General features: G+C 44.9%; 1 protein-coding gene across 1 annotated transcript in view; it reads left to right on the top strand.

The window, feature by feature from the left end:
• The window catches only part of LOC147442845 (protein translocase subunit SECA2, chloroplastic-like), a 111,553-nt gene that overhangs the window by 63,204 nt on the left and 25,544 nt on the right, over nt 1-22,805 (top strand). Inside the window, exons 11-25 of the mRNA XM_086528861.1 lie at nt 16,351-16,415; nt 16,501-16,588; nt 16,688-16,753; nt 17,064-17,179; nt 17,326-17,416; nt 17,546-17,629; nt 17,703-17,795; nt 17,985-18,080; nt 18,177-18,262; nt 20,413-20,491; nt 20,619-20,732; nt 20,801-20,887; nt 20,959-21,022; nt 21,099-21,391; nt 21,491-21,546. Coding sequence (XP_086384987.1) covers nt 16,351-16,415; nt 16,501-16,588; nt 16,688-16,753; nt 17,064-17,179; nt 17,326-17,416; nt 17,546-17,629; nt 17,703-17,795; nt 17,985-18,080; nt 18,177-18,262; nt 20,413-20,491; nt 20,619-20,732; nt 20,801-20,887; nt 20,959-21,022; nt 21,099-21,391; nt 21,491-21,546 — 1,478 coding nt within the window. The remainder of the gene's footprint in view (nt 1-16,350; nt 16,416-16,500; nt 16,589-16,687; nt 16,754-17,063; nt 17,180-17,325; nt 17,417-17,545; nt 17,630-17,702; nt 17,796-17,984; nt 18,081-18,176; nt 18,263-20,412; nt 20,492-20,618; nt 20,733-20,800; nt 20,888-20,958; nt 21,023-21,098; nt 21,392-21,490; nt 21,547-22,805) is intronic.

Here is a 22,805-nt window from a genome sequence, read left to right as displayed (position 1 = left end):
GCATGGTCTAATGGTGTGAATCTGAAAAATGGGGACGCTCGTCCCAAACCATGCCTATACTATTTGCTACAAGATTTTTGTGGCTTGTGAACAGGTGGTAAGTATAGCCCTCTTTTTGAGATGACAAAATCCCAGGACTAGAGTCTTGGGAGACCAAGGAGCAGTTAACAAGTAATAAATGTGTCTCCAATCATTTAATCAGATTGAGGGTTCAAACAAGCAGCAAGTTTAAAATGTCTTACCTAGGTCCTATATAAGAGTTTGCGAGTTGAGCTTTTGGAGCACTTTTGGGGTACGTGAAAACTTATAGTCTGTAGCATTTTGAAGTCATAACCAGCCTTGGGGAGTCTCTTTTCATCATCCCAGTGTACACCACTTTTCTCATTATGTGTCTTTTTCATTAAAACAATATATTAGCTTGTTGAATTCTTTGTTTCTTAGCATTTCTCTCTCAATTCAAGCCACCCCTCTTTGGTTTAGATTAGGGGCAAACTCTCTTAATGAGTAGATTGAACAAAGTAATGCTACATGAGTAGATTGAAGAATTGCCTTGAAAATAACAATTCTAGCTGTTCAAGAGTTTTTATTGTGAAGACTTTGTTCAATCTACTCATGTAGCACTACCTTGTCCTATGTGCTTGCATAGATTGTGCCGTCCTTGCTCCCGAGACAATTACGAGCAAATGGAAGAGAATGTGGACACTTGAAGGAGTAGAGAGAAGAGACAAAGAGCTTCAAGGATCACCATCAACATTCACTTGTTTGCAATGTTGACTCTTTACTTGCATCCGTATGGAATTTTTGCATTAAATTGCATGTGATACAATTCTCCCATGACTAAAAAGACATTGTAGGGAGGGGCCGGTCATTCCGTCTCATTGTGTGCCTTGTTTCATTTCAGCTTTGGTTTTGAAGTTATACAAGTCCTCTTGTCACAAACTAATGACGTGAAAGCCACTGAAGACTTGAGCCGATTGATTGATTTTGGCCGAGGGGCCTAAACGCAGAAGAAGCAGAAGCGTCAGAAAAGCTTCCGAGTGTCCTAATTTCAAAAGACCAATCCCCACCAACTTATGGGACCCCATCCGATGGGGCCCTAGTGACACAATGCATTTAAAATTTTAAATAAAGCAGGACCAGCGTACCCACACAATAATCATGCGTAACAGATGATGACGCAACAGTTCTATGAACAACACCCGCCAATTGCACTGACAGTGCCACGTGGCAACTTGCATGGACTTTTGTGTTTTACGCTGTTGTTGATTACGTGGATGGGGTACGGATTCCTGCGTTTTTAGTTGCTGCCAGTTGTTGGGGAGCCTAGATGCTTTTAGAATTTGATGCTTTTATGTACCACTTTTCCATGGCCAAGGGTCTTTAAATAGGTGCCTAGGGCCCACTCTTTGACAGTTTTCCCATGTGGGAATGTAGAGCAGAGGGGTTCTGGGGTTGTACTGAGTTCAAGCAATATAAAAAAGTACTGAAAGGGGCGCTAGGGTTTGGGGCAAGTGCTCTCTTGCGATGGAATTTTGCCACTCCCCCTCCCGTGTGTCGTGCACAATCTCTCAGTTTAGTTGCTTTGAAGTGTTTCAAGTTGTCTCGTCCGTTCTTTTCCGTTGGCACGTGGTGCTTTCCCATTACAGCGGTATCAGAGCTTCATGCGTCTGCTTTTCTAAAAGCATACCGGTCCTTCAAGAGCAGACAAAGCAAGTTATCAAAGAATCTTCGTATTCCTACCTCTTCCTACCCACTCCCACCCTTAGTCCATCGTGCATCGAGCACGGTCCCATCTTCATCGCTCTGTCTTAAGGGGAATAAGCCATAAAGAACCCAAGACCACATGGCGTTTATGGATTCAGCAAAGTACCTACAGTTTCTCCTCGACGAGCTTCTTTCACGACACCCACAACTGAATCTCCCGATGTTGTAGGATTTCCAACAGTTTCTGAATTACATGTTACCTCCTCTGATGCCTCAGGTGGTACCTCCTCCTCCTCTGGCACAAGAAAGTAGAAGAGCTTCCATCCGACAACCTTCCCAGCCGTTTGTTTCCGATCAGGGGGAGTCTTCAGGATTATGGTGCAGCCATCTGACCTTGATCGAGTGCAACCGCCTTTACCACCGGCATTGCCCCTGTCACCAGGAGGTGTATTTTTCCTGTTGCCTTCCGTAGATAAGTACTAGATATTTTTATTTATTTTTATTTTTACTTGTTTTCCCCGGGACCCTTGAAAAGGTGCAAGTGGACATTGTATGGCCAGTGTGAAACGGCTACGGCCGAATAGGTTTCTCACATCGGGAGTCTAGGTCGGTCAGTCTGGGACTGGTCGGGCCAGTTAGCACTGAATTCTGATGAGTATGGAAGCCTGTGTGCGCCAAATGAAGTCTGGGCCACTCGGAAAGTCACTTATAACTTTATAAGTCAGTGGGAACTAGAGAATTAACTCAAAAGGGGTAAACTGGACACGTGGCGGTTCCAGGTGGATTTTCCACTTCCATCAGCAAGAGGGGGCGCCCAATTTGAGAGACGAGGCTGATTTTTGCATTAAGTGAGCTACAGTGTGTGTGTGAGTAGTGGGTGCAGGTCTACAACTTTAATGGAAAGCTTGCCTTCTCCTCTGTCTCATGTAGCGCGATGATTTGCTCTCGTGCATCTCTCTCTCCCCTTTGGCACATATGGTAATGCCCCACTAGATGGGCTACTCAGTTGAACATGTACAGTTCTGGGGGTTTATGCGCCTTTGCCAAGGCAAGAGCCTTCTGAACAGGAACCAGATTAGCTAATTGCTAATCCCCCACAGGTACGCACAGTTCCATCGCGAAAGATTGCGAGTTCGGAGAGTTTTCTCGCGTGAAAACTTGTCCAATTCACAGGGGAACTGTCCCATTGCGTGCGGGAGCCCTTGGGACACGCGTAGGCGTGTTCGCTCCGCTAAAAACGATCCGAAACAGCGAATTACAGCCTGCTTTTGTTTTCTCTCTCTCTCTCTGTGTGTGTGTCCGTCCTTACCTACCCTCCATGCCTTTGTGTGCAAAGGCTTCTCCATCCCCATCATGGATGTAAGGCTTGTGACCTCTCTCTCCACATTGTTTATGTCCTTGAGACCGGTCACTCTCACATGGAGTGCTCGCATCTGCCTTCTTTGTTCCTCTTCGAGGGTCATGGTGATAAGCGTCTGTGTACAAGGAGTTTCTCGACCTTTCCCTTTCTTGGCGGTCTCAATCCATTTTTCGGCCTCGTCCGCCTTTTTCTGTGTCCTTGTTATCATCTCCGCCCATGAAGATGTCTTTGCCACACACAGTTTCTCTTCCTCTGTGATCATCCTTACCTGTTCCTTGATTTCCTTGATTTCATATATTACCGAGGGCTGAAATTTGCCTTCCTCTAGTCCACTGCTTACTCTATCAGCAAGCTCCTGTTTAAGGGCTGAGACTTCTTTTTTGAGTGTCCGTATCTCGGCGTTTGGGTTCTCCTGTTTGAGGGCTGAGACTTCTTATTTGAGTGTCTGTATTTCTGCGTTAAGGCTCTCTTTCTCCTTCTTCCATTGTGCGCTTTCATTGAAGACCATTTGAAGGAGGTTGGCCTTCTCCTTCCACCATCCTTCCATCTCTGTTTTTCACTCCTTCATTTCTATCTCCATCTGCGCCATCCGCTTGTTCATGAGCATGAAGGTTGCCTTTGCTCGCGACTTGCAAACAGGTGAGACATTGACGGCTTCCGTGTCCTGTGTAGGGTCCTGTGTAGGGGAGATTGCTTCCATGTTTTGTCGTCAAGAGATGTATTGGGCTCACTTACCATTTCGCACATAGAATTTTCCACTAAATCCTACGCGAATGATGTCGGGTATGACGCCCAGCTGAGCTACGCGTATGATGTCGCGTATATGAGAGAGAGAGAGAGAGAGAGAGAGAGAGAGAGAGAGAGAGAGAGAGAGAGAGAGAGAGAGAGAGAGAGAGAGAGAGAGAGAGAGAAATGAAATGTTATATTAACGTCTTCAAAAGGCCATAGTGACCTATGAGACCAGAAAGTTACAAGGTGGTGGATCTGATACAAAGTCAGAGTTACAAAATAACCTAATAACAGTACAAAACAAAGATATATATTATGGGATTCTAGATTGGTCGCCCATATCTATCCCTGAGAAGTTCCCATGTGCGGTTTATGAAGGAGACTGATCTGGTGAGCGCCTCCACCACTAGTGGGGGGGCCGCTAGCTCTGCCCGGATAATGGCCCGTGGTACTGATGCCTTGGCTCTAATAAGCCGCGAGATCATAGAGAGGAGAGGTTTCTCCATGTTCCCCCATCCGTCTGTGCGACCCAGCCTCCCGTGGTGATCCAATGAAGGTCCCCATATCTCAGCCCCATAGAGCAATGCTGAGGCCACCAAGGTGTCAAAGAGCCAGAGCTTCGCCGGGGTTCCTAAAACTGAACCTGCGAACACATCCTCTCCAATCTACCCAATGCTGCGTGGGCTCTAGTCAGTCTGGTCTCTGCTGCTCTTCTGAGTGAGAATGTGGGTCCGCTAAAAACGACTCCAAGGTAAGTGTAAGCGTCTGTGTACTCCACAGTCTCCTGGCCGTATGTGAATGTAGGTCCTGATCTCCTGATCCACTGTGGGGTGGTATTAAACACCATAACCTTGGTTTTACCAAGGTTGACAGACAAACCACTGTCGTGGGCAAACGTATGCAAAGCATCCAATTGGCGTTGCATTCCCTCTGGGGATTCGGAGATCAACACAATGTCATCCGCATATAACAAAAGTGGAATCCATGTCCCTGCCAGCTGTGCACCTTTATCCCCATCGCTGTCAATGTAGTCAGAAACCTCATCCACATACATACCGAAAAGAGTAGGAGAGAGCGGGCAGCCCTGCTTCACCCCAATAGTGGAGTGAACCGGTATTGAGAGTCCCTCCGGGGTGCGTACATGCCCTACTACTGATCTGTATAATGCCATGACCCCCCAAATGAGCTCTGTGGGTACTCCCATTTCCTGTAATCTGTGCATCAATCTAGCTCTGGGTACTGTGTCAAAAGCTTTGCCGAAGTCCACAAAGCTACAATAGATCCGTCTCCCATGAGATCTGCCTTCCTCGATGATGGCCCTGAGTGTCAAGCTGTGGTCAAGAGTAGAGAAGCCTCTCCTGAACCCTGCCTGCCCAGTTGCACGCATTCCTTTCCTCTCTACCCATCTACTCAGCTGTTGCTCAAGAATGGATGCATACAATCGTGCAAGTGTGTGCCCAATCATAATAGTGCGATAATTCCCAGGCTCCATGGGGTCTCTTGACTTGAAGATAAGTACTATCGTAGATAGGCTCCAAGTGTCCGGTAGGCCCTCACACATGGCACGGTTAAACATAACTGCTAGAAGCTCTGCTAGTAGATCTTTGGCATGCATGAAATGCTTAGCGACTAAGCCATCATGATCATATGCTCTCCCAGTCCTCATCCTGTCAATAGCTTTCTTCACCATCTCAGCGGTGAAAAAAGCACATGCGTGTGGGCATGGGTCGGGGGGGTTGGGGAGGGGCGGCTGTCCAGGTGCTGTGTACAAAGATGATGCGTACTGACCCCAGGTCTCTGTGGAGGAAATAGCAGAGGGGGGGGGACTGCTCATGAAAGAGCCGCCACGCCTCACACGAGTCCTGACTCAAGAATAGCTGATATAGATCCTGTTCGAGTCGAGTCAAAAAAGCCCTCTTCTTCCGTCGTACCAGGCGTCGGAAGTCAATCTGTGACTGTCTGTGAGTGACGTCCCCCAAAAGCACCTCCCTCTGAAGTCTGGCTCTAGTTTGGCGGCACTCCCCATCATACCAGCTGTTCTGAGGCATGCTCCCTGATCGGCGGCTCTGCTCAGGCTGGGTGTGTGGGTATGCTTCTGCTGCTGCCTCATGTAATGTCTGTGTCAGTGTAGTAGTTAGCTCCTCCAGAGGTCGCCCCGGGTCCTCAGTGCATAGGCGTCTGTAGATCCCATCCATGTATACAGAATCCGTCTCCCGTGTGAATGTGTAGCGAGGAGGGGCTGCTACCCGTGGCCTGTGTGCTACACTGAACTGGAAAGAGATGGTCATCGACACCAGAGCATGATCTACTGCTACCCCGACCGGTCTGGGCCCAACTGTGCGATCCTGGATACTAGAGATGAGATTCGGTTGTGCTATGCATAGTCCACTGTGCTGGCTCCATGCATGTGAAAGAAACATGTAAAACCTCCCGCAGCAGGAAATCTCTGTATGCCGTTCAAGATGGCCAATCCATGTGCAGTGCCCATGTCTATCAGGTGTCGCCCATACTCGGTATATTCCACATCGTGTGATAGTCTGGATAGGCCCGTCTTCACAACATCTAGCTCTCTTAGCATCTCTTCTGAAGTATCATAAAACACTGCCTGGTGATGGGTAGTCCTAGCATTGAAGTCCCCTAGGATGATAATGTCACCATTCCTAGAGAACTCCCATATGTCATCATCCAGAATAGAGAAAGGGGACTGTCCTCTAGGTGATGCATAAACTGATGTACTCGGGGGAAAGTAGCAAATAGCTAGATAGAGATATCTGTCTGTCTCTACTTTCAATCTCACCCACATGTACCTAGCCTGCTCATCCTTGCGGGCTATATGTATCAGTGGCTGCAGATCCTCTCTAAATAACACTGCCACTCCCCCCGAGCCCCGCCCTCTGTTTTCTGAGCGTGTCTCTTGTCTGTAAGCTGTCTCCCACCTGTATCCACTGATGTGAGGCATGGATTGCCCAGGGGCCTGGTGTGTCTCAGAGTAAAAGATGATGTCTCTTCCAGTAAAGCTATCCTCAAAAGCACCTACATCAAGACGCATAGATCCATTACAGTTCCAGGCAGCCACTTTGAGTGTGGTCCCATAAGTCTCGCACCGTCATGTGGAGCGTCGCTCTAGTATTACCACTCTTCCGTCTCGGTAGAAGGCAATCTTGCCTTTTCCCCTTGCCGCTCTAATCTCCGGCATTACTTCCTGCATATGAGCGATCTGTGAGAGGGTGAGATCATCCCCGAGAAAAATGCCAGTCTCTTTAAGGATTGGTCTTTTCTTCAAGGACTTCTTCGCTTCCATGGAGGGAAAACGGAGGATGAGTGCTCTTTCTTTTGAGGTTTCTCGACTGCTTCCATTTTTCTTTATGTTGCCCACTCTCCATGCCCTTGTGTGCGTCGGCCCATGAATTTCCATCAAGGCTGTGAGTTCTTTTACTTCTTCGTCCACATTGCCTTTGTCTTTAAGACCGCAAGTTCTCACATGCAAAGCGCGCACCCGTCTCCTTTGCTCCTCCTCTAGTGTCTGATTAATGATAGTGTGTGTGGACGTGTGCGTTATCTCCTTGCCTTTTCCTTTCTTGGCCACCTTGATCCATTTCTTGGCTTCATCGGCCTTCTGTTGAGTTTTGGTAAGAACATCCACCCAGGAAGTCGTCATTTCTTTGTGTTGCTCTTCTCCCTCTTTGATGGCCCGTACTTGCTCCTTGATTGTGTTGATTTCTTCGATTACTGAGGGTTGCAGTTCGCCCTCTTCCAGTGTGTTTCTTGATCGTGCTTCGGCGAGATCTTTCTTGAGCGACGCAATCTCTTCCTCTTGAGTCGTCACATGGTCTTCCAGCGTACTTATCTTGCTCTCTTGGATCAGCATGCGTCCTTCGAGCATGTTTATTGTGCCCAAAAAATTGCGGTTCATCTTGGTAATGATCTCCGTCATTTCCTCTTTGCACTTTTGAATGGCATTCTCTAGGGGGTCCGCTTTATCGTTCAGCTTCCTCATGCTTGATCACCGTACGCCAAGGAGGCACTAAACGTGCGTGTGTATCCACACTATCGGCGGGCGCGGTAGCTGGGCGAGTGGGAGAGCGTGGGGCGGTATGGCAGGGGAGGGGGAGCGATAGAGTGCAGACGGGAGAGAGAGAGAGGGGGAAGAAAAGAGGGGGGGGGGGGAGGGGGAGTATCAAAAAGAAAAAAAGAAAAAGAAAAGAAAAGAGAAGAGAAGAGAAGAGAAGAGAAGAGAAGAAATAAATAAAATGGTATATTAACGTCTTCGAAAGGCCAAATTGACCTTATGGGACCGAGCGATACATACAACCTAGCGAATCTGAAACCATGTCGAGAAAAAAATAATTAATAATAAATAAATAAATAATTTTTTTTTACTTCCTACGCGTAGAAGAAGGGGGGGAAGTGCAGACGGGAGAGAGAGAGAGGGCTATCCTCTTACATCAAGAGACATGCTACTGTCTTGCTTCCGGCTTGCGGTCTTCAAGCGTAATCTTGCTGTACTGTGCTGCTATTTCGTACGAGCATGTAATTTAAATAATTTGCTTATGCGGTTAATTACCGCACTGTTTTTAGTAGTGCTACGAGTTTACGTCATGTGCTCTAACTTTTGCTCGTTATATTCGATGCTCGAACTGAGTGTGTAGAGAGAGAGAGAGAGACCTACTGTCGTTTCTTTGTCACACGAGTTCTACCTTGCAAGTCATCTGCTTAGCGCATCCTCTGCCAGAGAGAGAGAGAGAGAGAGAGAGAGAGAGAGAGAGAGAGAGAGAGAGAGAGAGAGAGAGAGAGAGAGAGAAATGAAATAATATATGAACGTCTACAAAAGGCCAAAAGGACCTATGAGACCAACTGATTACAATGATGAGTCTAGTACCAAGTCTGGGTACAAACAAAGAAAACTACAAACTAAGAACTGAGATAGGAGTGCTACCGACTCCTATGGGTGGTTGGTAGGCTGAGCAATGGTATCATGCCACAAAGGTACAAAGTGGGGATAAGTGTCACTATGATACAATATAGCAGTAGCATGAAGCCTATCTTGATCGACACTTTGGGTGTCGTGCTAGAATCCTGTGGATCCTCTGCCGCAATCTCCACTGGTGCTGCGTGGCTCCCCTCCTTAGTCGCGGTTGTCTCGATCTCCCCAACTCTATAGCTCGGTCAATGAGAGTACCACTGGTATGTGGGTGGGTGGGAACCGAGCTCTGTGATGGTGGTGTCCCTTCTACCTCTGTGGTACTCAGACTGAAGAAATCTGAGATGCGTCTCTGGGTCTGTCTCTGTCTATGCCCTCTCAATAGAGAGTCTCTATGTCTCTATATCTCAAGTAGAAATAATCCGAGACATCTCTGATCCTGATATCTCATGACTCTATCTAACAAGTCAAAACCATCTCTGAATAAAGAATGAAAGCGTCCCCGTATCTCATAGTAGACTGTGCAGTGACATATGTAGTGAAACTCTGTCTCTGGCTTTGCATGGCATAACTGACATATCCAACTGTCTGTTGGTATGCCTCTAAATCTACCTGTCTCAATCCCAAGCTGGTGTGAAGATGTGCGGATCTGGCCTATGGCACATCGTAACCCATGAGATAGATGTGTGTCCATGTAGCTGGGTCGTGTGACAAATCCGTCTGTCGTGAGTTGGAGAAGATGCTCTCTATAGAAAGCGCTCTTCGTACCCAACTCCGGTGATGGCTCTATCCATGTCCTCCTGGTATCAAGTTGGATAAGATCCTATTGAATGAGTCTAGTAGTCTCCATCCGTGTAAGAGCCAAAGATGGTGCATCAAGAGAATACTGGAAAGGGGGCAGCTTGTCCATGCTGAAACCATGAGCTCATCTGTGCATACCAACATGATGTATCTCCCTGTAATGCCAGCTGTCTGTTTATTGTGGTGAAACTCTAGCGAGCTGTGGCAAAACCCTACACGAGCTGTTCTTCACCCACAGGCGACCGTTTTGCAAGTGGTTGCACGAGCTGCTCCAAAGATAAAAGCAGGACGACCTATACCTTGGACTGTGTGCTCGTTGTTCAGCTCGTCACCGAGAGAGAGAGAGAGAGAGAGAGAGAGAGAGAGAGAGAGAGAGAGAGAGAGAGAGAGAGAGAGAGAGAGAGAGAGAGAGAGAGAGAGAGAGAGAGAGAGAGAAGGCACTCATCCTCCAATTCTCTACAGGCACCCTTGAGGTCTCTGACGCGGGTAGAGGTTAATTGACTCATTCGTCAGGATCTGATCCAGCTGGACACGAGGAGGACATGGATAGAGCCGATACAGGAGTTGGGCACAAAGATGGCTTTCTATAGAGAGCATCTTCTCCACCTCACCACGGGGGATGGGTTTGTGATTCGACCTAGCTATATGGACACGCATCTTTCTCATGGTTTGTGTTGTGCCATTGGCCAGATACGCGCGTCCTCACATCAGCTCGAGATTGAGACTGGCAGATTCAGAGGGACACCAGCAGATAGCAGGATATGCTGCTTATGCCATCTAGAGCCAGAGACAAAGGTACATCACATATTGCATTGCATAGTGTACCATGAGATACGAGGCCGTTTTCATTGTCTATTCAGAGAAGGTTTTGGGCCTCTAGCTAGGGTCATGAGTTATGAGGATCAGAGATGTCTTGGGCTATATCTACTTGAGTTACATAGGCATAGAGAAACTTTACTGAGGAGAGCTAAAGAGAGACAACCCCAAAGACAGATCACAGATTTCTTTACACTAGATATTGTACACCCAGAAGAACAGACAGAGGAGCAGCCAATAGTGGAGAGGTCTGCCCGCACTACTGGCATTCTCATAGACCGAGCATTGGAGCTTGGGAGATCTAGACGACCCCAATGGAGAAGAGGAGCTACACAGTTTCGAAGGAGGCTACAACAAAGGATTCGAGCCATACTTTTTTGTCGTCCAGAGTGCAGATGTAAATGGATCTTTATGAAGATGGATCTCTACTTCCCTCTTATATTGTCTACACACTGTACTGCTTAGTTCACACATTTCACCTTTCACCTTTCACACCCATCAGCTTAGTTTAGGATTCCGCAGTATTTATATTTTGTTATCCTAGTTTAATTTATTTTGTTAATCTCACTTTGTATGAGATACACCGCATTGTAACTTTCTGGTCTCATAGGTCACTTTGGCCTTTGGAAGACGTTAATATAACATTTCATTTCATTTCATTTCTCTCTCTCCGCAGTGGGTTAGGAGATCGGCACCTACATTTGCATATGCCAGGATACATTAGAGTACACAGATGCATACACATACCTTGGTGTGGTATTTGCAAGACCGAAGTTTACTCTTAAGAAAGCAGCGGATGTTAGATTGTCCAGAGCCTCGGCGGCCTTGGGAGGGTTGGAGAGGATGTGTTCACAAGTGCAGTTTCAGGAACCACAAACAAAACTTTGGCTCTTTGATACTGTGGTGGCTTCGGCTATGCTTTATGGGGTCCAGATTTGGGGACCATCTGTGGATCAGGATAATTGGAAGTCAATGGAGAGACCTTTGGTATCTATGATTTCCCGAATGATTAGAGCCAAGGCCTCCGTACCACACGCGATTACCCGAGCGGAACTAGCTGCCCCTTCGATAGAAATTGAAGCTCTTACCATATCAGTGTCCTTTATACATGGTTTGTGGGATATAAATAATTGCCGATATACTAGACTGGCCCTCGAATACTCTCGACAAATTAGCAATGAAAGGGTATACATCATGCTGGTATGCGCAACTGTCCTCGTGGTTTCAGAGACACGGGTTCAGTATGGAAAGATTACCCCCCTTCCAATACTCTCTTGAGGCTCCATCACTGGCAATTACACGAACGGAGATTAATAAAATCATATGTCAGGATCTTATACAGTTGGATACTAAGAGGACATGGGTAGACCCTACACAAGAATTGGGCACGAAGATGGCCGACTGCAAAGAAAACTTCCTACAGCTATCTGAAGATGGATTTGTGATTCGCCAGAGCTACATGGATACCTATCTCATGGTTTGAGATGTGCTATTGGTCAGATTCGTACATCCTCACACCAGCTGGAAATTGAATTTGGCAGATTTAGGGGAATCCCACCTGAGAGCAGAATTTGCAAGTTATGCGGAATGGAGCCGGAGACAGAATTACACTACATATGCCATTGCACCGTATACTATGAGATACGTGGGCGTTTCCATTGCCTATTTAAAGAAGGCTTTCGACCTCTAGATAGAGTCATGCAATACCAAGATCAAAGATGCTTAGGCTTGTACCTACTGGAACTACATCGGCACAGGGATAATCTAATGAGAAAACAAAGAGCACTACAGCCTCAGAGGCAGATCACAGATTTCTTCGGATCGAGAGAAGCAGGAGTGGAAGAAGAAGCAAGAGGCCAGCAGCCAGCACAAAGGAGTACCCACATTCATACCAAAGGCACTCTCATTGACATGGCGTTTGAGCTTAGGAAATCGAGACGACCACGACCGAGATGCAGAAGCACACTTCACCGGAGGAGACTACAACAAAGGATTAGAAGCATTCTAGCCAGACACCCAGAATGCTCCTAAGAAGTTTATTTAATACGTTGTATTTAGTTTTTCACATTCACATTTATTTTCACACTTTCACACTTTTCACACTTAGTACTCTAGTACTAAGGTACCCAGACATTGTAACAGATTCACCACTTTTGTGTCAGTTTGGTCTCATAGGTCATTCTGGCCTTTTGAAGACGTTAATATAAAATTTCATTTCTCTCTCTCTCTCTCTCTCTCTCTCTCTCGTTAGGTCTCTGCTGGCTCTCCAAATCTTGTTGAAGGGGGTGGCTCTTCTTCTTTGTGCTGAAGCTTGGTTCATAGTTCTCTCTATTTATGTTGGGTGTGGAGACTTTTTCTCCACTAACCTGATGACTTTTATGTTGAGTTGGTGTGCAAGACGCATCTTCTCCTCAAGGGTTGTGTACGAGAAGGGATTTCTTCTTCTTGGTGTTGACTTTAGCCTCTTCCTCTGCCTTGTCCTGGATCTCTTTCTGGATGTTCCGCTTCACTACCTTCACCCATCCTTCTTTGGTGGCCTTGGTCTTTCCCTCAATGCTCTACGAGATAGCTTTTGTAAGTTCTTCCTTGACGGCTTCCTTGCTCGTCTCTACAATCTCCCCTTCTTTTCTTAATGGGTGCTTTCGGAGGGAGGCGATCTCCACCTTGAGAACGTCCGTCGGCCATCTCTTCCTTCATTGTGTCTCTCTCCTTGTTCCAAACCTCTCTATCCTTTATCTGCTCTTTGAGCAACGTTGCTTTGTGAGAGAGGACTGTTGATGTGGCACGTCGTATGTTCTGCTGACATGGTGTCATGTCTAGACAATGACCTGGTAGGCTGACACGGTGAGCTGTACAGACGGACTGATGGCGTGAAAAGCTGTTTGGACAATCGTAGGGATTGATGGGCCTAGTGCTTGCGGGACAATTTTGTGAACTTTGGTAGCTTTGGGGCCCCCTTGACGTATTGATTAAAGCCTAGGGTGCCCATTGTTTACTAGATTGTGTGAGTGGGCTCATAGAACGTTTGCAATCACGATTGTTCTTGAACATACCAAGAAATACTGCAAGGGGCAGCTCTTGAGTGGACAATGCTTTGAGAGGTGAACTCTACGTGCTGAGGTGCAATTGTTCACGCATATAACAAGAAATACCGCAAGGGGCCCATGTTAGGGTAATGCCTTGAGAGGTAAATTGCACCCCTTTGTGCCTAGACTCGAGTGTTATCTAGAATTGAGTTTGCTATTATTGTAGTGGTTCACAAGTGGCAAGTTGGCTTCATTTTAACTAAACATTCAGTCTCCCAAAGCCCGGGAGAGTCCTCAAATGACAAAAGCACTCGTACTACATTGCCCCTCCTTGGAGGATAAGTTCTTGAAGAAGAAGAGGCAAAACCTTAAGCAGACAGGTATTTTTCTCGGTGATAATCTCACCCTCTCGTAGCTGGCAGAGGTGATGCGAGAGATTACAGAAGCAAGGGAGAAGGGAAAATAGCCTTCTGTAGAGATGGTCGGGTGGTGATTGTAGAGCATGACGGTGTGAGACCTATGAGACCATACTGAAGATGGCATGGGAGCAGAGGGCCAAGGGAAGTAGTAGTATTATTCAGAGATGGGATATAGATGCCACATGGGACGGGATATAGATGGGAGGGAGCTTGCCGGACTGAGATGAGATCTGAGCATGGGAGCAGAGGACCAATGGAAGTAGTAGTATTATTCGGAGAGGAGCGACTGCCAATTCTACACATTGTACAAAGAGATGATCATGCTAGATACATGTGGGTGAGGTTGAGAGCCGACACAGGCTGATTTTTATACATTGCCATATGCTACTTTCCCCCCAATGCATCAATCTATGCCGGGTCTAGAGGGCATTCACCTTTCTCTATCCTAGACGATGACATATGGGAGTTTTTCAGGGATGGTGACAACATCCTACTAGGGGACTTCAATGCTCGGACGTGCAATGCTCAGACAGTCTTCTATGACTCTTTAGAGGAGATGCTTAGAGAGCTGGATGTAGGAGATTTGGGAATTGACAAACATTCACAGGATAGAGAGTAGACAGAGTATGGAAAACATCTCGCGGAGATGGCAACTACACATGGTCTGACCATACTTAATGGCCTACAACGTTTTCCTAGAGCGGCTGGTTTCACATGCTTTCCACATAGAGGCATGGGGCCAGCACAACCGAGCTTTATCCCTTGCATTCAAGATTTCATGGTAGGACCCATACCAATGGGTATAGCCATGGAGCATGCTCTCTTGACACTTTCCGTCTCCTTTCAGTACAATACAGTAGAGCCCAGGTGTCAAGAGGGAGGACACATACCCGCTATACATTTACACCAAAGACCGACTGCTCATGCAAAGGAGATCTATAGTCGTCTATGTACAACAGCCAAGCCAGGACTTTCAATGGAGGAGATGACCACTTTATTGACTGAGACATTGCATGATGTAGCAACAGAGGCATACCCACACACTCAGCTTGACCAGAGAATCTGTTCTAGGAGCATGCCTCAGAAAAATCGGTATTACGAGGAGTGTAGAGAGATGAGAGCACGGCTTCAGAGGGATCTTCTCGTAGGGGTCATCAATCACAGACAATCTCGGATAGCCTTTTGGCGCCTTGTGCAACGGAAGAAGCGAGTGTTCCTAGCTCATATCAGTTGTTATTGAGTAGAGACTTAAAAGAGGCATGGCGTTTCTTTCATGAGCACTTCCTTCCCCCAGTGATTACTTCCCCTGATGTGTGGGACATCCTTATATACGGTCCATGGACAGACACCCCTTCCAGATCCTCTTGAGCCATGCCCATCTACAAGTGCCTTCTTTACCACTGAGATGGTAAAGACGGCCATTGACAGGATGAGGACCAGGAGGGCATAGGTGTGCCATTGGTTAGATACGAACATCTTCACACCCGCTTGAGATTGAGAATGGAAGATTCATAGGGATACCAGCAGCTAGGAGGATATGCCGCCTATGCCATACAGAGCCAGAGACGGAGATGCATTATATATATCAGTGCATGAGATACAGGGTCGCTTCCACTGTATATTCAGAGAAGGCTTCGGACCCTTCTCCAGAGTCATGAGCTATTAGGACCAGAGATGTCTTGGACTATATCTACTCGAGTTACACAAACACAGAGATAGTTTACTGAGGAGATCTTGAGAGAGAGAATCCGAGAGACAGATTACCGATTTCTTCACACCAGACACTGGACAGATAGAGGAGCATCCACCACTGCAAAGCTCACCGCATACTCACACCCGCGGTACTCTCATTGACCGAGCATTGGAGCTAGGGAGATTGAGATACCCACGACTGAGGAGAGGAGCTTCACGGCATCGATGGAGATTACAACAGAGGATTCGAGCCATACTATCTTGACATCTAGAGTATAGCTGAGGATGGATTCATCACCATTATATCACCCTCTTGTATTGGGCACCCATTGTATCAATGATCACATATAGATTATCACTTCTAGATTCATTTTTGTATTTCTTTTTGTACCCAGACATGGTATCAAATTCACCAATTTGTAACGGATTGTCTCATAGGTCATTTTAGCCTTTTGAAGACATTAATATATCATTTCATATCATTTCTACATCTAAGATAATGTCATTCTGCCTAAAATTAGGTTTAAACCTTGCTTGATTGGCTGGCAGCTTGTTGCTGCAATCACAGATTGAGAGGGTCTCGTCATAGGGTGTCAAATCATACAGTATGGTTGTTTATCCCGCTAGACCAAGCAAAAAAGATTTTTTTTTCCTTTTGTTCCTGAAGTACTTGAGCTTTTCTAGCCATTTCTGTAATGTGTCAAGTGTTTGTAAGTATCTTGTAGATAATGCATGAATGCTTACTCATTAACTTATCAAGGATTGTTCCTGTTCTGAATTATATGATGCTCACAGTATTCTTGTATTTACTAGGCATTCAAGCAGTTTAAGGTTGTAGATAGAAATGAAATGTTGATCTTCTTGACTCTGTGTTATTATCAGGAAATTGGATTTGATTACTTGCGAGATAATATAAGTCAGCAAAAGGAAGCTCAAGTACTACGATGGTGCTCTTTATGCTTTCTATACGTGATTTTGTTCTGTATACGAGGTGTTCCGCTTTATTAGCCAAATAAAAGTTCTTTGATACAGGCCAAGGCCCTTCAATTATGCCATTGTTGATGAGGTGGATTCTGTGCTCATTGATGAGGGACGAAACCCCTTGATTATTAGCACCACAGTTAAGTGTCCTCCTGTTTCTCTTTTCTGTTTTTGCAGTGCAACTTGAACGATGCTTAATAGCGATTGTATTTTCTTTATGCATGAACTTCCATTACAGTCTAGCAAGGATGTTGTCAGGTTTCCTGTTGCTGCTAAAGTAGCCGAGTTGCTAGTACGAAAACAGGTGAGAGCTGAACCACCCCCCCGGCCCTCCCCCCCTGCCCTCAAACCCACACACACACACTAAAAAAAGAAAAAAAGAGGAGAGAAAAAAATTGTACAAATGTGCATGCATGCAGACTAACACAATTTTTACTGTCTGAAGTGGTGGTCTATCTTTTTTGTATGTGTCATTCTCCCATTTCTATTGAACTTTTTTGCAACATAATGTTTTAATATTTAAATAATATCGTCATTCGTGCTGGTACAGACCAGTTCTGGCATTGAGGTCAGAGAAACGTTAAACTGTAGTATGTTGTCCAACAATATTGCAGCATTACACAACACAGCCTATGGAGAAGAGTGTGGAGCTCACTGAGGAAGGCATAACTGCTGCAGAGCTTGCTTTGGATACGGATGATCTTTGGAGTGAGAAAGATCCTTGGGCCAGGTACTTACAGATGGTGCTAAGACATTCTTGCCCTTCAAGAAGGGCTAGTGTTATATCTGGACCTTATTGTTTGTTTCCTCAATCAAGTAAACATAGTTGAAAAGTAGTAAGATGCATGTTTACTTTGCCTTGTTTATGTATGACAGATTTGTTGTGTCTGCTCTTTGTGCCAAAGAATTTTATCAGCGTGATGTAGATTATATTGTCAAGGATGGTGCTGTACAGATTGTTGATGAGGTATTTCTTTTGGTTTTCTTTCCTAAGCAAGTACCTCCTAAATGGGAGTAAAATGAAAGGTTCAACTTTGTATTTCCCGAAAGAATGTCAGCATGCAAATCCATAGCTAAAATTATATACTTATTGCAGTTTACAGGACGAGTTGTTGAGAATAGAAGATGGTCAGATGGTCTTCATCAATCTGTTGAAGCAAAAGAAGGCGTTGAGATTCGGGTATAGAAATAACAAAGGTTCTGCTCTAGAAAAGGGGAAATATAGCTGCTTTAATCAAGGTGTTCTGTTACAGGAAGAGACGGTTGTTGCTGCACAAATTACGAACCAATCTTTATACAGGCTGTACTCTAAAACTTCTGGCATGACAGGTACAGCAAAAACGGAGGTAAACAGAAAATGTGCCTTCATGCAAGCAACGTGAAAACTATTCTAATTGTTTCACATCATATTTTTCCTTTTCAGTGTCTAATTTTTAGGTAAGAGGCAAACTTGAAGATGTTCTGGGCAAAGGTTTAGAGCACAAGTTGATAAAGATACGGTCAACATAAAATTGATTTCTGACTTTTTCTGCCAGGAGAAAGAGTTCTTAAGCATCTTTCAAATGCCTGTGGTAGAGGTTCCAACCAACTTACCAAATATCAGAGTCGATCTTCCACTTCAACTTTATCCAGTATGTAGTATTTTCTTGCCATTATTTCATTTTTTCAGTTTTCTTGTTGCTTTCTTTTAAGTCCAGAAAAAACTGAGGAATCATGGTTTTGTGTAGACCATGGAAGGAAAATGGCTTGGAGTGAAGGAAGAGGTATTACAAATGTATGAACATGGTCGACCAGTACTTGTGGGAACAACCAGGTCTGTCCTTGCAGCTACCATGTTTCCATCGTTTTGATTTGGTGTATCTTCGTGAACGAGACTCAACTATATCGTAGCGTTTCTTATTATCAATTAATCAAAAGATGAGGTGGTGAATCCTCCATTAAAATGAGAATTTGTTCTATGTACTTGTTTTTTGCTGAGTCTCCAACCTTGCTTTTTCTCACTATGTGCTTGCAGTTTAGGCCTCTTTGTGAGACTTTTGAATTAGGGATTGTTGTTTCTGCGCATTTCTTGAGACTTTATATGCTTTTCCTCACTGGATAGTCTATGTGGATTCGACACATGCCTCCTTTTCTCTCAATAATGGGAACTGGAGAACCATATGAAGAAACATTAGGCCGTATCAGATCTGTCACCAAAAACTTGCTCAATTGTTTCAGGTATCCCTTTAGTGAGGGAGCAGAAAGTTCTGGTTTAAGTTGGTCTAATGGATGTTTTGTCAAGGGTACTCTAGTCATGCTCTGAGGCTACATCTACAATGTTCTGGTGGTAATTCTTATGTGCCTGTCTTCAGAATTATATTTACTTAATCTAGATGTACATAGAATAACCAACTTAGCAACACCTCGCCAGCGGTCTTGCTATCTTGCCCTGGTTGCTCTAGCAGAGGCCCACTACCGTCCCCTTTAGCTGTCGCCATCTGTTCTTCACTTTTGTGCCCTGCTCCCTTTGTACCTTTCATGTTGCCTGGTGTTGCCCTGTGGCTGCTTCCCTCAGCTCCACCACTGCTACCACCTGCCCCATCTCATCTTCGTTTCTCATGTCTCTTCCCCATGAGCTTGGCTGGTGTGGCGAGATGTACTGTAGCAGTGAGGTCCACTGCCCACATCAATATTTCTTCTTTTGAGAGGGCTTGGGTGCAGAGGTTTCTTGCACGCAGGGCCATAAAAAAGTGAACTTTTTGTGAGCTTTTGGGGATTTTTGAAAACTAACAGGCAATGGAGAAGTCTTGTTTTTTTATATGAAAGCAAAGATTGTCAGGACGATATTTGTAAATTCTCTCAGAGAGCTCCTGTTGCCAGATCAATTGGATGCTCTCATACACGTGGCGAGGTCAGGGATTGGGTTAAGTCAACCCCGACCATCACAGATGGAAGCATTGAAGAGATTGTCTGATGGGAAGAGGCATTGTGCTGTTTGTTTATCTTAGTTGAGTGTGCCTTTGCCTTGATGGCGGGATTTCCACTTGATCCTGGTGGAAGATTATGTGGCCCTACGGTATGAAGATTTTAATGCTTCTCGCTTTATAAATAGATGATAGGTACACCGCTTTGAAGTTAAATTATCTTTTGGTTACGAGCAACGTTTCGGGTGGTTCAGTAGTTAGTGTCAATTTTGGTACATTGTTTACATGCTGTATTCAGCTTGAGTCACGTGTCCCTTCCATCGAGGTGGCGGTGGCTCCCTCCATGGAGTCTCAAAGACTCGAGAGTATCTGACATGAGCAAGAGGCAGCCGTTCGCTCTCAGAGGATTTTGGTTACAAACAGACCAATGAATGTTTAAGATGCAACATGATGGACCACCTTATGAAAGCTATCACGAGGAGCATGATAGAGCTTATGTTTATATTCACTTAGAGATGAATACCATGAGTATACAACTTGCAAGGAGCCTGTGAGCCAGCAGCCGATGGTTATATTGTATTGTTGAAATTATCTTTATTTGTGCTTCTGACACTGAATTTGGCATTCTTCAGGGTGATAAATAGAAAATAGGTTCTCTTAAAGAAAAGAGTAGGTAGAAGTGGCTTGATTGATTGAAAGGAGTTTTAAAAAGAATCGCTCTTTCCATTGTGATAAAGATATATCAGGGGGTTGTAAGGTTGCATAAGGATAGAGGGCATATAAGAGGGACAGGGGTGATTGCTGGGAGAGCGGCTCCTATGCTTCTGATAGGTTGCGGTGAATTGAAATAGGCAGGGGTTATATAAGATATGAATGCAAATGCTTAGGATTCATGCATAGGTTGCATTTGTAAAGGTGCTCAGAATTACGTAACAGGACACCCTAGTTGTGTTTATTGAGCTCCAATCAAAAGGGTAAACTTTGAAAGCTGTATGTCAAGTTCATTGTTATTCTTCTCTGTAAAGCCTTTGTGATTGCTGTTGCATCCAAAATTTTGCAGTGTTGAGCAGTCAGAAATACTTTCTGAACTTTTAAAGGAGATTGGACTTTCGCATAATGTTTTGAATGCTCGACCGAAGGTAAGGCTGTTGTATCCCAGTTATTGAGTCTAGAAACATGGATACTATATTTACAAGACTCCTTTCGTATCAGGGATGGGGTGATTACTTCCTTGTAGAGTACTAATGTTGCTTCAATTCTTAATAGTATGCAGCCAGGGAGGCAGAAATTGTTGCCCAGGCTGGAAGGAAACGGGCCATTACTATCTCCACAAATATGGCTGGTAGAGGAACTGATATCATTCTTGGAGGAAATCCAGAAGTAAGCTGTGAGCCCTGTGTAAAGTTTACTCTAGGTTTGCTGTTTGACATGGATATTTGCCTGTACAGATGCTTGCCAAAGAAGCTATTGAAGAAATGGTTCTCCCAATGTTGACGAAAGAGGCTGTTGGTGCTGTGGCTGCTGCTCCGTCCATTGTAGGTGACAGTCCTTTGTTTTAACACATTGCATAAATTTTCCACTCTTATTAGCTGTACATGCTGTACAGGTTTTCTCAAGGGTTAGATTTAGTCCAGCAAGCCGTGCTAAACTTGCTAAAGCAGCTGTGACAGGTGCGGACACTAGTGTCTCTTGAATGGTGATGGGTGGTTCTAATGAAAATCCTTGCTAACTTGTGTTCTGGAATAGCCAAGTATGTTGTTGGGAAAGGTGGCGAGAATTGGAATTACACTGAGGCCAAAAGGAAGGTTGCCTCGTTCTTAGACCTTCCACTTCAAAAGACCGAGCAGGAGCTGGAGATAATGGCTGGCTGTCAAGGGGCAGAAACTATTACTTTGGGTGCTGCTGTTGCCGTTGCATATCTCTCAGTTTTGAAAGATTGTCAAGCCCATTGCCTCAAGGAAGGCGACGAAGTGAAGGCAGTTGGTGGTCTGCATGTAATTGGGACATCTTTGCATGAATCCCGGCGAATTGATAATCAGGTGAGGCTCTATGGTGCATGGGAAACATGACTAGTGCTCCAATTTCACATTTGGAGGCATTGTTTTTTATGGTTTGTCAAGTGAGCATTGGGCATGCAGCTTCGAGGAAGAGCTGGTAGACAAGGTGATCCAGGCTCAACAAGATTTATGATAAGGTCTTTTCTCCATCTTCCTCAAGTTTTTATCATTATGTTCGTAGAAGGTTGTATGTGAGTCCTCTTCGGGTGCAAAACCTGTAGATGGATCTTAGTCCCTCTTGTGACTCAGAGACCAAGACAATATCATCAGCATATAGCATAATGTGAACTGGAGCACCTACTAGATCCATGCCTATGCCTCCTGCGCGAAGAATGTACTCTGATATTCGTCGATGTAGAGCACAAACAGAGTAGGTGAGTTTGGGCTACCCTTGCTTCACACAAATCATGCTAGCAATGGGCTTTGAGGTGCCTTCTGGACAGCGCGGCCTTTCACCTCAAAGAGAGAGTAGATGCCCCAAATCATTTCTAATGGTACACCAAGTGTCTGCTCCCGATATTCATGAATGCAAGCTCAAAACCATCTCGGGATTTTACAATTTTAGTTGATCAAACTCCTCTTGACCCTGGTTAAAACATAAATCCAAGGTGACCAGAGTAATGTATGGCCATAGGAGTTAATACAATTCTATGACAATGACCAATGTGTGTGTGTGTGAGTCCAAACTCAGTCCAAACTGTATCCAAGGTAAATTATTTTTTCTTTATTCGGTGAAAAAAGGGAAAAGAAAGTCTTTGAAGATTTCCTTGTATTCAGGTCAAATTTTTGAAGTTTTTTCCTGTATTATACTAATACTTGTGTTTATCTCTCGGTTTTCTTAAAGGCAAGCTCCAAAACAACCAGAGTTTTAACAAGTTTAACTATATTTGACCCTGGCTAGGATATAGTTTCAAGGTGGGTTTTGAATTGTCGGTATTAAAGAGAGGTTTAACATGTAACTTAGCAAGTACGTTCCTGTATTTAACTCCTTAGTTCATTGTTCAAAATAAAGTATGCGGAAGTCACCAAAGTGTCAGAGAGAGAGAGCCAGAGCTCGCCGGAGGCTCCTGAAACTGAACCTGTGAACACAATAACTCCTCTCAGAGAGAGAGAAATGAAATGAAATAAAATATAATATTAACGTCTTCAAAAGGCCAAAAGGACTTATGAGACCAAAAGGTTACATGTGGTGAATCTAATCCCAGGTCTGGGTACAAAAAGTACAAAGAACTGAAAAGAAAATAGTAGGTAGGGGTGGGGTGAAAGCTGATACAAAAGGAATACAAAGGGTGAGCTGATACAATGGAGCTCTCTGGCAGTCGACAAGGCATCATATACATATACATCAGTATCCAAAAGGCTATAGAGATTTAATGTCCTCCAAGGTAGGCACTTT

The sequence above is a fragment of the Adiantum capillus-veneris genome, chromosome 14, assembly GCF_014529385.1.
Source record: "Adiantum capillus-veneris isolate H3 chromosome 14, ASM1452938v2, whole genome shotgun sequence".
NCBI lineage: Eukaryota > Viridiplantae > Streptophyta > Polypodiopsida > Polypodiales > Pteridaceae > Adiantum > Adiantum capillus-veneris.
Note: the sequence above shows the minus strand (reverse complement) of the source record. Positions and strands in the feature narration are given on the sequence as shown.